Source organism: Rhinopithecus roxellana, chromosome 10 (assembly GCF_007565055.1).
Source record: "Rhinopithecus roxellana isolate Shanxi Qingling chromosome 10, ASM756505v1, whole genome shotgun sequence".
NCBI lineage: Eukaryota > Metazoa > Chordata > Mammalia > Primates > Cercopithecidae > Rhinopithecus > Rhinopithecus roxellana.
The window spans coordinates 5,385,937-5,403,517 of NC_044558.1; the positions used below are offsets into that span (position 1 = coordinate 5,385,937).

Genomic DNA, 17,581 nt, shown 5'->3' on the forward strand with positions numbered 1-17,581 from the left:
GGGAGGCCCAGGCAGGTAGATCACCTGGGGTCAGGAGTTCGAGACCGGCCTGGCCAACATGGCAAAAACCCATCTTTACTAAAAATACAAAAATTAGCTGGACGTAGTGGCGCACGCCTGTAATCCCAGCTACTCAGGAGCCTGAGGCACAGGAATCGCTTGAACTCGGGAGGCGGAGGTTGCAGTGACCAAAGATGGCGCCACTAAAAGATGAAATAGATTTAAACTAAATGGAATGGAAGGATATCCACATAATCTTTAAAGTGAAAAAAAAATCAGATTCTAAATCTATAGGTATTCTTTGATCATATTTATTTTTTCAATGTGTAGAGGCATAGAAAAGTCCAGAAGGATCTATAATGAGCTGTTTTGTTTTCATTTTCCATGGGGTAGATCCTTTATTGCATGGAGATTATTTCACTCTGTTAGCTCTCTTTACATCAGTAGGAATACATCCTCATGGTTTTAAACTTCTTGACACTCTACCCTAGGTAAATATGCTCGCATAGAACTCGCTATTCACCGTATTACCCATAAATCATATTGCACTTTTTAACTTTTCTAAATTACTTACTTTTTGCTTTCTTTTCTAGATTATAAAATTCGTGAGGGCAGGGACCGTATGTAAAGGTTCACTTGTGAGCAAATAACCTTCATTTATTGAACTCTGTGTACCAAATACTGTGCTAAATGCTTTCAATAATCTCACTCAGGGAGATATTACTACCATCTCCATTTTGAGGATGAAGATATTGAAAGATTATGAAGTTTCTCCCAAATGCCATTGCCAGGCCTGTGTGACTCTTGGCCGTTACACGGTGATCAATAAAAATCTGTTTCATAGGAAAGAAATACAGCCAGCCATGGCTTTAAGATCACTGGGTGCTGTAGTTGGATCAGAAACCCTTTAAACTCCTTCATAAGACAGATACTCGCAAGCCCCGCCCAGGACGACCGCCCGCGTGCGTACGGATAAGCGTGCAGGGGCGGGGCGAGCTTGTGGAAGTGGGGCGGGGACAGCTCTGATTGGCCAGCGTCGGGCGGAAGTAGGGAGGTTGGGTGGTCTGTAAATGCTGGCTTGTGACAGGGAGGGGGAGAAGGAAGGCCTTCGTAAAGGTTGCCTCTCCGTCCCTTCGCTCCCGGGGACCCGCGGAAAAAAAAAAATCCAACACCCAGGCCCCGCGGCTAGCCCCTTCCCACAGCCTCTCTCCGCTCGATTTTGTCACCGTTATGTGGGAAGCGAATCCGGTGAGTAGCCGGGCGGGACGGGGCGGGCCCAGTGGGCGGGGTTGATGAGAGAGGGGCGGGAGGGGGCCACCGGAACTGCTTCCCCGCGCTGGCTTCAGTCTGGGTGTTGAGTTCCGGGACCGGAGTGCCAGGGCCTTTTGGCTTCTGCAGTCTGTACCTTTTTCAGCAGTGGAGGTGCCTCGGTAGAGTCTCCAATGCATTATTGTTTTGTTGTTACAGTTATTTATTTTACTTCCTGTGATGTTTCAGCCTCATGCCTTCACCGTTTTTTTTTTGTCGTTGTTGTTTTTGAGACGGAGTCTCGCACTGTCGCCCAGGCTGGAGTGCCGTGGCGCGATCTCGGCTCACCGCAACCTCCGTCTCCCGGGTTCAAGCGATTTTCGTGCCTCAGCCTCCCGACTCCCTTCACTGTTTTTTGAAACTTTGTGTTTTGCTTTCTAATTGGAGTAACTGGCCTTGGAACCTGTAGTCAATCATTTGCCTCAGGTTTACCTGCCAGTCCCATCCGTCTAAAGCAAGGGAATTCGACCCCCTTGTCTTGAATGGGCCTAAGAGGAGCCGTCAGTTCTCCTTTTCCCTTCTTGGTGGACAGCCGTTTAAAACTTGGAGTATGGACTGTTATGTTCTTAGATATTTTCATTCAGTGGACAAAGTGATGATCTGGGACATATCAACTGCAAGTCTGCCGTCTTCCTTGGTTGACTCTGGTATTTTCATTATGACTTCATGTATTTTTCTCTCCTTTGCTTTTATACATTTATTTATTTAAAGTGCAACATAGGGGCGGAAAAGTGTCATACCTTTCCTTACCACCCATTGTAAGGATCACAGCCACCGCTCCTTGAAACAGAAGATAGGTTAACAAGGTAAAGCATAGCAAATCTAATCAAAGTTTTACGCCACCCGGCACTTCAGAGACCAGGGAGATCTCTGTTTTTATGCGTAGGACCCGTGAAGCATAGACAACTGTATAAAATGTGATCGGACAAAGGATATACTCTCACGTTAATAAACTGAGGGAGGAAACCCACCAAGGCCTGTTTGTTCAGATTCTTCTTGACCTTTCTGTGTATCATTTCTTCCTCCTACAGAGGAGGAAGGACCCTTGTGGAATGAGGGTCTTAGCGACCTACTATCAGGCAAAGTAGGTTAGAGAATCTCTTTATGGCCAGTTCCTATAGAGAATGGCAGGGAGAGGTTACAGTAATAGTTCCAGTTTTTATGGCTTGCTTTGTAGGAGAGGAATTCTAGTTTCTCTCACTCACCTTGGGGAAGAAGAATTCTGGTTTCTGTGACTCACTTCAGGGACGAAAGATGGGCAGGAGACAGAAGGGTAAGAGAAGATCAGAGGGAGACTTTGCTTCCGAGGCTGCTGCTGAGGCCTTCCAATCTCTATTAGTTCGGAGTACTCAGCATGCCAAAGTATCATACTTCTGGGTAGCATTTTCTGAACCCCAACACAACCCTCAGAGAGTGGGATCTATTTGCCAAGAGTATTCTTCTGTTGCGATGGTTGAAACTGCCTGGTAAGATGGCAGATGTACGGTATTTACAACTTAGGAGTTGACTGGAAAAATGGCAGAATCATATTTCAGCAAGCTGTTGGACTGAATACGGTCGTGCGCCTCTTAACAATGGGGATACGTTCTGAGAAATTGGTTGTTGGGTAATTTTTTCATTGTGCGAACATCATAGAGTATACTTTCTTAAGCCTACTACACACCTAAGGCTATATGGAATAGCCTATTGCTCTTAACCTAGAAATCTGTACAGCGTATTATTGTACTGAATACTGGAGGCATTTGTAACACAATGGAAAGTATTTATGTATCCAAACATAGAAAAGGTACAGTAAAATAAAGTATTATAATCTTTCTGTTGTATATGCAATCCATGGTTGACTGAAAGCTTTTATGCAGTGCATAATTGTATATGAAACATACGAAACTACCCCAATGCTGAGATAACTGCTTAAATTTACTTTAATGACCCCTAATTTCCATATTTGCAATAATTTCCTATAATCAGTATTCTTCCCCTCTCGTTTCTGTAATATATTTCCAGATAACTTAGAAAGTTTATCAGTACATTTCCCTAAGTATTTTTTTTTTTTTTTTGAGACAGAGTCTGGCTCTGTTGCCCAGGCTGGAGTGCAGTGGCCGGATCTCAGCTCACTGCAAGCTCCGCCTCCCGGGTTCATGCCATTCTCCTGCCTCAGCCTCCTGAGTAGCTGGGGCTACAGACGCCCGCCACCTCGCCCGGCTAGTTTTTTGTATTTTTTCAGTAGAGACGGGGTTTCACCGTGTTAGCCAGGATGGTCTCGATCTCCTGACCTTGTGATCCGCCCGTCTCGGCCTCCCAAAGTGCTGGGATTACAGGCTTGAGCCACCGTGCCCGGCCTTTCCCTAAGGTTTTAAGTTAAGTTTTTATCCAGTAGAAACTAGTCTGTTGGTCTGGATTTATTGGTTGCACGTTATGGTTCCTTCTTGTGCATCATATAACAATAGTCATCATCTTAGTATTTTTGACTCATACATATAATACTCTCATCAAGCCACATTAGAGGAAAGTAATTACTTGTATTTGATTTTAGCAAAAATAATTTAGAATGAGAATGTGCTCTCTGCTTATATATTCAGTTTCACTATCTGTCATCAACAACCTGCATTTTGTATTTATATCTGTGTATATCTTTATGTAACTATATACTCCATTTTTGTTATCAGTCCTTCTTAATTTTTCCATAACAAACCCTTTAGCCACCCAAGTATATGTCTTACTCAGGGTTTTAAATCTTTCGCTATATTGTAAGCTCCATACGGACAGAGATTTTTCTCTGTTATTTTTTCTATAGTATCTTGAATTAGAGAACAGAGCCTGACACATATTAGGCACTCAATAAATATTTGTTGAATTCATGATGGTGGTTGGACGAGCATGGACTAAAGATAATTCTTTGCTCCTACTATGAATTTTCCCTCCTCCGTCACACATACATCGGAATTTGCTGTTGGATTATTTGTGTGTTTGTGAGAATTATAAAGGCATTAATTAATGTCTTATATACTTGGTTTGTTACATCATTATCTCATTTCTTTGTAAGAAATGGGTTTTCTTTTTTTTGAGACGGAGTCTTGCTCTGTCGCCCAGGCTGGAGTGCAGTGGCTGGATCTCAGCTCACTGCAAGCTCCGCCTCCCGGGTTTACGCCATTCTCCTGCCACAGCCTCCGGAGTAGCTGGGACTACAGGCGCCCGCCACCTCGCCTGGCTAGTTTTTTGTATTTTTAGTAGAGACGGGGTTTCACCATGTTAGCCAGGATGGTCTCGATCTCCTGACCTCGTGATCCGCCCGTCTCGGCCTCCCAAAGTGCTGGGATTACAGGCTTGAGCCACCGCGCCCAGCCAAGAAATGGGTTTTCTTTGAAATCACCTGTGCGATTTTGCTTAATTTCAGCAGAGCAGGCTGACTTTTGTTAAAAGTGGGGAACCCTCCACAGATCCTCCCACATTCTTCTTTTGTCACCCAAATAAGACATCTTTGTCTTATTGCTACCGTATTTTGTTACTACTAATAGTTTTTCTTCCTATGAGCATATGAATGCTATCGATAAGCACAATTTGGTTTTAAAAATCAACATTCTACATGTGGGTTTCTCTAGTAATTTGTTAGTGTATTTTAGTTTCGCTTTCCTGGTTTCACTTACCGCAATATCAGTTACCAGAAGTCAGCTGCGGTCTGAAAATATGAAATGGAAAATTCCGGAAATGAACAATGAATAACTTTTAAGTTGCGTACTGTACTGTGTAGTGTGATAAAATCTCACGCCATTCTGCCTGGGGCCATGAATCATCCCTTTGTCCAGCATATCCACACTGCATATACTTTACCTGCCTGCTGGTCATATAATAACATATAATGGCACTCACTTATTTACTGAGCACGTATTGTAAGCTAGTTGGTGCCAAGTCCCAGGGATTACAGTGGTGAACAGAACAGACTAGGTCCCAACCTTTATGGGTTTGCAGTCTGGTGCAGGCAGGCAGACATGAAACAAATAATTATACAGTTAATATTTAATGTGATAAAAGGATACGAAAGAAAAAGAGTACTGTGACAGTGTAGGGGGAGCTGGTACTAGAGTGGGCAGTCAGGAAAGGCCACCCTGTGAAAGTAACTTTTATAGAGATCTGAAGGATTGAGCAAGCATTAGCTAGGTAAAGGTTGGCTGGAAGGTGGGGAGAGCTGTGCAGACAGCAGAGATTGTGTGAGCAAAGATCCTGAGGCAGAAAGGAGCTTGGTGCTTTTGAAAGAGAGAGAAGCCTATGTGACTGGGACACAGTGTGCCAGAAGACAAGCCCAGGAGGTAGGAACCAGGCCATGCGTGGATTTGTGGCACATGTTTAGTATTTTAAACTTTATCCTTAGAGGAGTGGTAACACATTGAAGGAAGTGTCATGAACATATTTATGTTTTTAAGAAAATTACTCTGGCTGCTGTATAGAAAATGAGTTTATGTATTAGAAAATATGGTAGACATAATAATGGCCTCCCAAAGATAACCACATCTTAATAGCCAGAATCTGTGAATATGTCGTTACATGGCAAAGGGGAGGTGATTAGCTAATTGGCTGACCTTAAGATAAAGAGATTATCTTGGATTATCGGGGATGGGGGGCCCAAGGTAATCACAAGGGTCCTTAAAAGTACAACATGGGAACAAAAGACATGGAGTGACTGTGGAAGAATGGTCAAAGAGATACAACGTGGCTGGCTTTGGAGGTGAAGGAAGGAGGTCACAAGCCAAGGTATGTGGGTAGCTTCTAGAAGCTTGAAAAACCACGGAAATAGATTCTCTCCTACAACCTTCAGAAGGGAATCAAACTCAACTTGATTTTAGCCTATTGAGACGCATGCAAGATTTCCACAGAAATGTAAGAAAATAAATTAGTGTTGTTTTTAAGCAACTGTGTTTGTGGTAATTTGTTCTAGCAGCAAAAGAAAACTAATACTGAGGGGGATAAGAGACTGTAGGAAGACTAATAGGTTATAGTATAGTCCAGGGTAGAGATGAAGGTGACTTGGACTATGTGGTGTGACTATGAAGTCACCTATGAAGGTGATTACTAAGTGGGGAGAGAGAAAGAAGATCAATTCAAGCTGCGTCTTAGATGATGACTTAGCTTTCTGGCACAGGCAGCCAGGAACAAGATGTTTTCACTGAGCTTGGAAAAGGGAAGGCCATATGGAAGATAACAGGAGTTTGTTTTTTAACTCACTATGTTTAATGTGCTTATGAGGCATCAAGTAGTAAAGTTTGGAAGGCAGTTGTTTAGGTAGGTAAGTCTGGAGCTCAGAGAAGGCTGGGCTGGAAATTGAAATTTGAGCCTCAGTGTCAATAGATAGTCTGTCACCCAGGCTGGAGTGGAGTGGCATGATCTCGGCTAACTGCAACCTCTGCCTCCTGGGTTCAAGTGATTCTCCTGCCTCAGCCTCCTGAGTAGCTAGAACTACAGGTGTGCACCACCACAACTGGCTAATTTTTGTATTTTTAGTAGAGACAGGATTTTACCGTGTTGGCCAGGCTGGTCTTAAACTCCTGACCTCAAGTGATCCACCCGCCTAGGCCTCCCAAAGTCGTGGGATTACAGGCGTGAACCACCATGCCCAGCGCCCATTAAAACAGTGTTTTAGAAATTAATGTTTTTATTATCATTGAGAAGGATGATTTTTTTTTTTCTTACAAAGTACTTGTATCTAATTTGATGATAGATAGTTTGAGATGAAGGTTAGACCACATTTTGATTACCGTATATGTCTACTAAATTAGGAAATGTTATGCCACAATTATAGATGATCAGGAATTGAAACTTGTGTTTGCTGGCCCTGTCAGATGTTTTGGAATATCAAGGTCAAACACAGACTGAGAAGTTATTGGAAGATTTCTCCCTGAAGATACCTTGTGCTCTTTCAGTTGCTCGATTGACAAGCCTATAATATTAGGGTGAATGTTTCAACCAGCCTGAATGTTTGAAAAATAGTAACAAATGGATTCTTAAATCATTTTCTGACTTCTTCAGTATCTGGAAAGTATTTTCCCATGTTTTGTTTTAACATTTAGTCATGTTCTTTATACACACAATAGTGTAATCAGTCTCACTCTCTGATGAGTGACGAAAACCATCAGGTTTTGGGAAGGAATCACATCCTAGCAATTGAGCCATTTGCAACATAGCTTGGTGACTTTGAAAAATATATCTTATTCTCAGCATTAAAAATCAGGGTATTTTGGCCCTGAAGTAGTAGGTTCACACTATTTAAAATTCTAGATATATCTCTGCTATTCTCCACTTAAGCAGGCTTCTAGAAAACAGAATTACTTTTTGGTATTGTCAGCATTATGAAGAATTTTTTTTGTTTTTTTAAATCTCATCCCTCATTTCAGAAACTTGTCAGCACCTTTTTCCTTGACAGCCAGCAAACTTGCGTGGGAAGAGTAATCTTGCAAACGCTGCCATTTCCTTCTGCAACATCTGAGAGCACGTACTCTGAATAGTCAATATTTGATGATGTTTAATTTCCATTATTTCCTTCAACACTCAATTATAATCAGGAGGCATATTGTTGACTCCCTATTTCATATAAAGAATCTTTTAGTAATATAACAGTGTATGTTTTTGCTGTTTGTATACTTCATGCTCTGTCAATTTTGAATGTCTTACGCCTTTTTCAACTTATGTCATAGCTCACAAAAGTATCATTGTCTAAATAAAAACTGTCTTCCCTGTACTATAAGTTTTCACTGATATGTAGAACAAAAAGTTGTTATACTTATATGTATACTATATATGTGTCAAGCACTGATTTATATTTTCTCCACAGGTAGTTTGTCCAATTGTAAAACAAAATACATGCTGAAACACTCACGTGATAGTAATTGCTCTCCTATATTTTGTTGCATGACAATATAAGACATTGAATAGAATCATTTAATAGAGAATTTTGGTCAATAGCTTGTTTCTTCTCAGGCAGTAAATTTGAATTGACTAGCTTCTCAGCAGTATCAAGAATCTTTAACTGTTTCAGCTGAGGAATGCGTTTTTTCTCTTGGTTTCTTCTTTATCCATATCAACAAAGCAAATGGACTTTGTGCTTTGTGTGAAAATAATCTGAAAGTTTCCTTGAGTTTTATACTACTATATTTAAGTAAATGCTAACTATGGCTGATGTGAAATGTATCAACAGAGTGAATATAATGGAATATTATAGTGAATGGTAACTTTAAAGAAAATAAAGTGATTTTTCATGCAGATCATCATTAATCTTACATTTCAACTTTTCAAAATGTATGTTGACAAATTTATTTCATTACTTTGCCCCTGAAAATGCCTGTGAATGATCTCATAATTCCTGACGACCATCTTTTGAAGATTCTGAGAGAAAACAAGAAGGGCTAGGACTGAGCCATGAGGAACTCTAGAAGTTATAAGCTCAGGAGAAGTCAAAGTGAAAGGAGACTGAGAATTTATGATCAAAAAATAAGATGATCTGAAGAGTGTCATATCATAGAAACCAAGAGAAGAGTGATTCAGGACAGAGGATAAACTGTGAAATGTTACTGTGACATAAGTAAGATGAGAACTGAAAAGAGCATAGGATTTAGTAATGTGAAGTTCATTAGACATCCTAGGAAGTATCTTTTGTTTGTTTGTTTTTAAGTGATGATGGGTGGGAAAGGTTGGATCAGCTAGAAACATTAAATTGGAGTGAGTGATAGCATAGAAAGTGAAGAAATAAACATATTATGTAGGCAGAGTTACAGTTAATAAGCCACCAAAGGAGACAAGATGAAATCCTAAAAGCACGCAATCTGAAAGAAGATAGAAAAAGAAGAAAAACAGAACAAAGGACAGGTGGGGCTAAAAAAAGAAAAAAAAAAAAAAGCAAATAACAAGATGGTAAACTTAAAGCTAATCATATCAATAATCATACTACATATAAATGCATCAAACACTCCAATTAAAAGACATAGATTTTCAGACTGGATTAAAAAAAAACAAGACCCAAGTATAAGTTGTCTGTAATAAGAAATACGCTTTGAATATAAAGACATGAATAGAATAAAACTGAATAGAGAAAGATACACAGTGCTAACACTAATGAAGAGAAAGTGTGAATGGTGTATTATTAAGGTAGATTTCAGAGATAATGATATTATCAAGGATAAAGAATGATAAAGAGATCAGTTAACCAGAAACAATCCTGGATATTTTAGACATCTAATATTAGAGCTTTAAAATACATGAAACAAAATCAATAGAATAGCAATAAGAAATAGAAAGATACCCAATTATATTGGAGATTTCAGTAGTTTTCTCCAAATAATTGATGGAATAAGTATATTGAAAATGAGCAGCAGTATAAAAAACCTTAACACCACTATCAACTAACTTGATCTGTTTGGCATTTATAGAACAGTTCACCCATCAACAGCTGAAATACATGGGTTTTCTTTTTTTCCAGCTACATAGAGTACATGTAAAAAGATGTACCATATTCTGGCCCATAAAACATGTCTCAGTACATTTGAAAGAATTGAAGTCATGCAAGATGTACTTTCTGACCTAAATGGAGTTAAGTTACAAACCAGTGACAGAAAGATCTGTAAAATTCCCAAGCATTTGGTAAATAAATAACACTTTAAGGTAACCCATGGGTTAAAGAAATGAAAAGAGAAATAGAAAATATGAAAACACAATATATCAAATTTGTAGATGGTGCCAAAGCAGTACTTAGAGGGAAATTTGTAGCTAAATTAATGGCTGTATTAGAAAAGAAGAAATGTTACAAATCAATAATCGCAGCTTTCTAAGAAACTAGAAAAAGAAGAGGAAGTTAAACAGGAGCAAGGAAATAAAGGTTAGAGTGGAAATCACTACAACAGAAAACAACAGTGAAAATCAGTGAAACCGAAAGCTGGTTCTTTGAGAACATCAATACTATTAATAAGTTTCTAGCCCAACAGATCAGGAGAAAAAGACAAATTACCAATATTAAGAATGAGAGAGGTAACATCACTACATATTCTAAAGACATCAAAAGGATAATAAAGGAATGTTATGAACAACTTTATATCAAGCACTATGACAACTTAGATCAAATGGACATATTCCTAGAGACACATAAACTACTAAAGCTCACTGAAGAAACAGATAACACAAATAGTGTAACATCTGTTAAAGAATTTGAATTTGCAGGAAAAAATCGTTCTAAAAGAAAATTCTAGGTCCAGATGGTTTCAGTGGTGAATTCTACCAAATATTTAAGGAAGAAATAATACTAATTAACACAGTTTTAGAAAATTGAAGAGGAGGTAATATTTCACAGTTCATGAGGCTCTCATACCTTTATTTCAAAACCCATCATAGAAAACTACAGACCAATATCCTGCATGAACATATGTGCACAATTTTAAACAGAATTTCAGCAACTCAAATCTAACATATATAAAAGGATTAATACATCATGACCAACTGGTGTTTCTTCCAAGAATGCAAGGTTGGTTTAATATTTGAACAGCAATCAATGTAATTCACCAGGTAAACAAACTAAAATGAAAAGCTATATGGTGATTCCAGTACATGCAGAAAAAGCCTTTGACAAAATCGAATATCGACTCCTGATTAAAATTCTCAGCAACCTAGGCATAGAAAGGATCTTGCTCAACCTAACGAAAGGTGTGTGGAAGGGGGTTAACTCAGCAGGCTGGGGTTGTTCAAACCTTACCCATTCTTAAGCTTGTTTCCATGACTGTCCTTTGCTCACCTCCAGGGAACTAAGCTCTTGAAATTTTTTGTCTTAATAGTGTATTTGCATGCCTGAGTCCTTGAGCCGTGCTATACCAGTTTGTCCAGATTATTTATACTAGCAATGCGGTTTATGGTGAAGACCTGCTTTCCCTCTGGGAATCTGGAACTTCAGTAACAGGTCAGTCACACAGGTGCTGTTACGTTTACATGACTGAAACCCAGTAAAAACCCTGTACACTTTGGCTCAAGTGAACTTCCTTGGTTGGTAACACTTTGCACGTATTGTCACACATAGTTGGAAGAATGAAATGTGTTCCATGTGACTACACTGGGAAGGGACACTTGGAAGCTTGTATGTGGTTTCTCCTAGACTTCACCCCGTGTGCTTTTCCCCTTTGCTGATTTTACTCTATGTTCTTTCACTATAATAAAGTGTAACCGTGAGTAGAGCAACTTTTGAGTCTTGTGAGTCCTAGCAAATCATCAACCCTGAGGGTTGTCTTAGGGACCCCTGACATAAAGGGCATCTTCAGAATACCTTTATCTAACAACTTAATGGTGAAAGACTACTTTCTCCCTAAGATCAAGAACAAGGCAATGATATCCATTCTTTATTCAGTATTCTACTAGAAGTTCTAAGGAAAAAGGAAAGGAAAAAAGGCATCTAAATCTTAGAAGAAAGAAAGAAAGCTGTCTTTATTCAGATGATATGATGCCTGTGTAAAAATCTGATGGAATCTTTAAAAAGCTCTTAGAACTAATAAATGAGTTTCATAAGGTTGCTAGATACGGAATTCATATACAAAAATCAGTGTATCTCTCTATACGCTAGCAATGTGTAATCAGAAATTGACTTTTGAAATGCAGTTCCACTTACAGTACTGTCAAAAATGTGAAATAAGTAAGCCTGAAAGTAGCATAAAAGATTTGCAGTATCTGTACATGGAAACTTACAAAATATTCTTGAAAAAATTAAGACCTAAATAAGTTGAGAGACACAATTTATTCATGGGTTAGAATACTCAATATTGTTAAGATGCCAATTTTCTCCAGACAGATTGATAATTCAGTGCAATCCCAGTAAAAATAAAATCAAAGGACCTAGGATAGCCAAAGCAATTCTGAAAAAGAACAAATTTGGAGAGCTAATGTTACCTGATTTAATGATTCAGTGTGAAACAACAATAATCAAAACGGTGTAGTGTTGGCATCAAGTTAGGGAAGTTAATTAATGGAATGGAATAGAGTAAAAAATAGGGCCACAAACACGTGAGTTTTTAAATAAGGTAAGATTCAGTGGGAAAAGGACAGTTTTAACTAATGGTGCTGAAACAATTGGATACCCATATGCAGAAAAATGAACTTCACTCCATACTTTGCTATACTATAAGAATTATATAGTATATAGTATATAAAATATAGTCTATAATTTATATAGCATATAAAATATACTAATATATAGTATATAAAAATTTATATACTATAAAAATTTACTAAAAATGGATCATAGACCTAAATGCAGAATTTAAAACTACGAATTTCCAGGTAAAAAGAAAAAATATACATATATATTTTTATGTTTTTGAGACAGAGTCATGCTCGGTTGCCTAGGCTGTAGTGCAGTGGTGTGATCATAGCTCATTGTAACATTGAACTCCTGGGCTCAAGCAATCCTCTTTCTTGTCTCCCAAGTAGCTGGGACTACAGGTGCATGCTACCATGCCCAGCTAATTTTTAAATTTTTTGTAGAGATGAGGTTTTGCTGTGTTCCCCAGGCTAGTCTCAAACTACAGACTTCAAGTAATCTAGTCTAAAACTCCTGGTCTCAGTCTTCTGGCTGCAGTCTCCCAAAGTGCTGTGATTACAGAGATGAGCCACTACATCTGACTGAGCAAAATTGTTTTCAAATATTAAAATTTGTATTTCTCTAATGACTAATGATGTTGAACATCTTTTCATGTATTTTCCATCTGCTTGTTTTCTTTGGTATAGTGTTAGCTAGCATTGGTTAGGCACGGTGTCTTGCTTGGTCGCCCAGACTGGAGTGCAGTGGCACGATCTCAGCTCACTGCAAGCTCCGCCTGCCAGGTTCACGCCATTCTCCTGCTTCAGCCTCCGGAGTAGCCAGGGGCTACAGGCGTCCTCCACCACACCCGCCTAATTTTTTTGTATTTTTGGTAGAGACGGGGTTTCACCGTGTTAGCCAGGTGGTCTCAATTTCCTGACCTCGTGATCCACCCACCTCTGCCTCCCAAAGTGCTGGGATTACAGGCGTGAGCCACCGCACCCGGCCTACATCTGCCATTTTGCTTTTTGTTTTCTATTTAATTTTTTTCAAATGTTGAAATATTCACCTCTATATAATAATGTATCTTGGAGATAGTACCCAAATCTAAACATGAATTTATTTACGTTTCATATACGCCTTATATGCATAGTTCAAAGGTAATTTTATATAACATTTTTCATACTTTTGTGTGTGAAACAAGGTTAATATACACTGATCCATTAGAATGCAAAGATGTCGTATCTCTACCACCCATGTGGACAAATCTGTGGTGAATTGGCATTATCATTTCTGACTCTGAATTTACATGCTACCAATAAGCATTCATTTTCTTACATTATTCATACATAAGTTCTTTTGTTTTTTGTTTTTTTTGAGATGGAGTCTCACTCTGTCGCCCAGGCTAGAGTGCAGTGACATGGTCTCAGCTCACTGTGACCCCCAGCTCCTGGGTTCAAATGATTCTCGTGCCTCACCCTCCCAAGTAACTGGGATTACAGGCACACACCACCACACCTGGCTAATTTTTTTTTTTTTTAATAGTTTCACCATGTTGGCCAGGCTTGTCTTGAATTCCTGACCTCAAGTGATCCACACACCTGAGCCTCCCAGGGTGCTGGGATTACAGGCGTGAGCCACCACACCCAGTCTGAATATTCATACATAAAGTCTTAACAGTAAAAAGTATGACATGCATTTAATACAGTAAAAAAATAATGTGTTCAGGATAACTAAGCAGTGCAATAGCATAACCAGAATATGTTTATCAGATGTTAAACAACAGCAGCTTCAAACAGTGGCAAGCTTTGTCTTCACCTATGATGCTGTGTCTTGATTAAAATGTTCCTATACACTGTATTTTTTGACTTTAGGTAAAACATCAGAAGCGATTGAGGGACCAAGTAGTGGGTCCTATAGAGATGAGGAAGCATTTTGCTGAATGGCTTTTAAAAATGTTTCTTTTAGAGTCATCTACCTCATTAACAATGGTTTTTGTCTTAGAAATCTTTCTTTGATGTTATAAATTGACATGAATTCTTGTTTGGTGTGAATGCACGCTGCTCCAGACCTTTAATAATCTCATCACATGTTTTATCATGTTATCTACAGCCACTTTCTCTGCATTGTTAATGTTATCTTCATCACTTGTTATCAAATCACCTTGATTCAGAACCATTTTAACTATTTCATCATTGATACTGAATGAACAACTGGAGCCTCATTATCAATGTTAGAAACATCTTCAATATTCACTTCTTCCAGCTTACCGATAGACTCTGGAGGTACATCTTTTGCATATGTAAGGAGGTTATACATCTTTTTTTTTTTCCTTTGGATGATATACAGAATCCTTTGAAATCACCAATTGTTCATCATCAACACTGAACATAGTCACAGGCCAGAACGACTATGTCTTCAGTCATTGTATTCTGAGTGTTGGCAACTGCATATATGGCATCCTCCACACTAAACTGCTTTTGAAAACTTTCTACACCCATATTTCTGTTCACTATTACCAGCATGCTATTCAAGAATATATTTTTATATTTACTCTTTATTGAACTAAGGATATCCCGGTCACATGGCTTAATTAATGAAGTCACATTTCAGGGAAAGCACATGGTGTAAACATTTTTTTTTTTTTTTATGGGAATTTCAGCTGGAGGATGAAGAGACCAGTTGCCAAGGAATAACAAAATCTTACAGTTCTTACCCAGTCCAGCTTCACTGCAGTAAGCATGAGCCACTAGTACAAAATGTTTGTGAAACTAGTCAGAAAAAAAGTTTCTGGTGATGCATGCCTTTTCTTTTCCCTTTTTTTTTTTTTTTAAACATAATAGTGGACTGGTAAGAAATTCACTCCTTGAATACAGTGAGAACATGAGGTTTTGCCTGTCAAAGCAAATTTACACTTATGTGTGTATTCGCATATCCCAGCACAGTTATTCTGTCCTTGGCATCTTTAATTCCTGTAAGGGCCATCTCAGCAGCTGTAATTGGTATCTTTCTGGGACAATAATGTCAAAACAGTGATGTTTCATCAGCATTATAGACTTGTTCTAGTGTCAGATGTTTATTAGCAATGACCTTGGCAAACTCATCAAAGAATTTCTCTGTTGCTTCGTGATCACCATGTTTTATCCCTACATGTCTTTAAAAATTTAATGTTGTATCTTTTTTTCTTATTATTATACTTTAAGTTCCAGGGTACATGTGCACAATGTGCAGGTTTGTTACATATGTATGCATGTGCCATGTTGGTTTGCTGTACCCATTAACTCATCATTTACATTAGGTATTTCTCCTAATGCTATCCCTCCCCCATCCCACCACCCACAGCAGGCCCTGGTGTGTGATGTTCCCCACCCTGTGTCCAAGTGTTCTCATTGTTCAGTTCCCACCTATAAGTGAGAACATGCGGTGTTTGGTTTTCTGTCCTTGTGATAGTTTGCTCAGAATGATGGTTTCCAGCTTCATCCATGTTGTTGCAAAAGGACATGAACTCATCCTTTTTTATGGCTGCATAGTATTCCATGGTGTATATGTGCCACATTTTCTTAATCCAGTCTATCATTGATGGACATTTGAGTTGGTTCAAAGTCTTTGCTATTGTGAATAGTGCCACAATAAACATATATGTGCATGTGTCTTTATAGTAGAATGATTTATACTCCTTTGGGTATATACCCAGTAATGGGATCGCTGGGTCAGATGGTATTTGTAGTTCTAGATCCTTGAGGAATTGCCACACCGTCTTCCACGATGGTTGAACTAGTTTACACTCCCAGCAACACTGTAAAAGCGTTCCTATTTCTCCACATCCTCTCCAGTGCCTGTTTCCTGACTTTTTAATAATCGCCATTCTAACTGATGTGAGATGGTATCTCATTGTGGTTTTGATTTGCATTTCTCTGATGACCAGTGATGATGAGCATTTTTTCATGCTCATTTGACTGCATAAATGTCTCCTTTTGAAAAGTGTCTGTTCATATCCTTTGCCTGCTTTTTGATGGGGTTATTTGATTTTTTTTCTTGTAAATTTGTTTAAGTTCTTTGCAGATTCTGAATATTAGCCCTTTGTCAGATGGGTAGATTGCAAAATTTTTCTCCCATTCTGTAGGTTGCCTCACTATGATGGTAGTTTCTTTTGCTGTGCAGAAGCTCTTTAGTCAGATCCCATTTGTCAATTTTGGCTTTTGTTGCCATTGCTTTTGGTATTTTAGTCATGAAGTCCTTGCTCATGCCTATGTCCTGAATGGTATTGCCTAGGTTTTATCCTAGAGTTTTTATGGTTTTAGGTCTAACATTTAAGTCTTTAATCCATCTTGAACTAATTTTTGTGTAAGGTGTAAGGAAGGGATCCAGTTTCGGCTTTCTACATATGGCTAACCAGTTTTCCCAGCACCGTTTATTGAATAGGGAATCCTTTCCCCATTTCCTGTTTTTGTCAGATTTGTCAAAGATAAGATGATTGTAGATGTGTGGTGTTATTTCTGAGACCTCTATTCTGTTCCGTTGGTCTATATGTCTGTTTTGGTACCAGTACCATGCTGTTTTGGTTAATGTAGCCTTGTAGTATAGTTTGAAATCAGGTAGCAGGATGCCTCCAGTTTTGTTCTTTTTGCTTAGGATTGTCTTGGCAATGTGGGCTGTTTTTTGGTTCCGTATGAACTTTAAAGTAGTTTTTTCCAATTGTGTGAAGAAAGTCATTGGTAGCTTGATGGGGATGGCATTGAATCTATAAATTACCTTGGGCAGTATGGCCATTTTCACGATATTGATTCTTTCTGTCCATGAGCGTGGAATGTTCTTCCATTTGTTTGTGTCCTCTTTTATTTCGTTGAGCAGTGGTTTGTAGTTCTCCTTGAAGAGGTCCTTCATATCCCTTATAAGTTGGATTCCTAGGTATTTTATTCTCTTTGTAGCAATTGTGAATGGGAGTTCACTCATGATTTGGCTCTCTGTTATTGGTATATAGGAATACTTGTGATTTTTGCACATTGATTTTGTATCCTGAGACTTTGCTGAAGTTGCTTATCAGCTTAAGATTTTGGGCTGAGACGATGGGGTTTTCTAAATATACAATCATGTCATCTGCAAACGGGGACACTTTGACTTCCTCTTTTTCTAATTGAATACCCTTTATTTTTTTCTCTTGCCTAATTGCCCTGGCCAGATCTTCCAACACTATGTTGAATAGGAGTGGTGAGAGAGGGCGTCCCTGTCTTGTGCCAGTTT

General features: G+C 38.8%; 1 protein-coding gene across 8 annotated transcripts in view; it reads left to right on the forward strand.

The window, feature by feature from the left end:
• The first annotated feature begins 1,012 nt into the window (after nucleotides 1-1,012).
• PARP11 (poly(ADP-ribose) polymerase family member 11) overlaps nucleotides 1,013-17,581 on the forward strand; it is a 58,810-nt gene continuing 42,241 nt past the window's right edge. For 5 of the 8 annotated variants that reach the window (XR_004059526.1, XR_004059527.1, XM_010359140.2 and 2 more), the window contains exon 1: nucleotides 1,013-1,248. Coding sequence is in view for 2 of the 8 variants with exons in the window: in XM_010359140.2 (XP_010357442.1) it covers nucleotides 1,231-1,248 (18 nt within the window). In the remaining 6 variants the exon portion in view is untranslated. Of the gene's footprint in view, nucleotides 1,249-1,342; nucleotides 2,115-11,111; nucleotides 11,234-17,581 lie in introns of those variants that run through there. The other 3 variants (XM_030938601.1, XM_010359141.2, XM_030938602.1) reach the window with 3 other exon arrangements.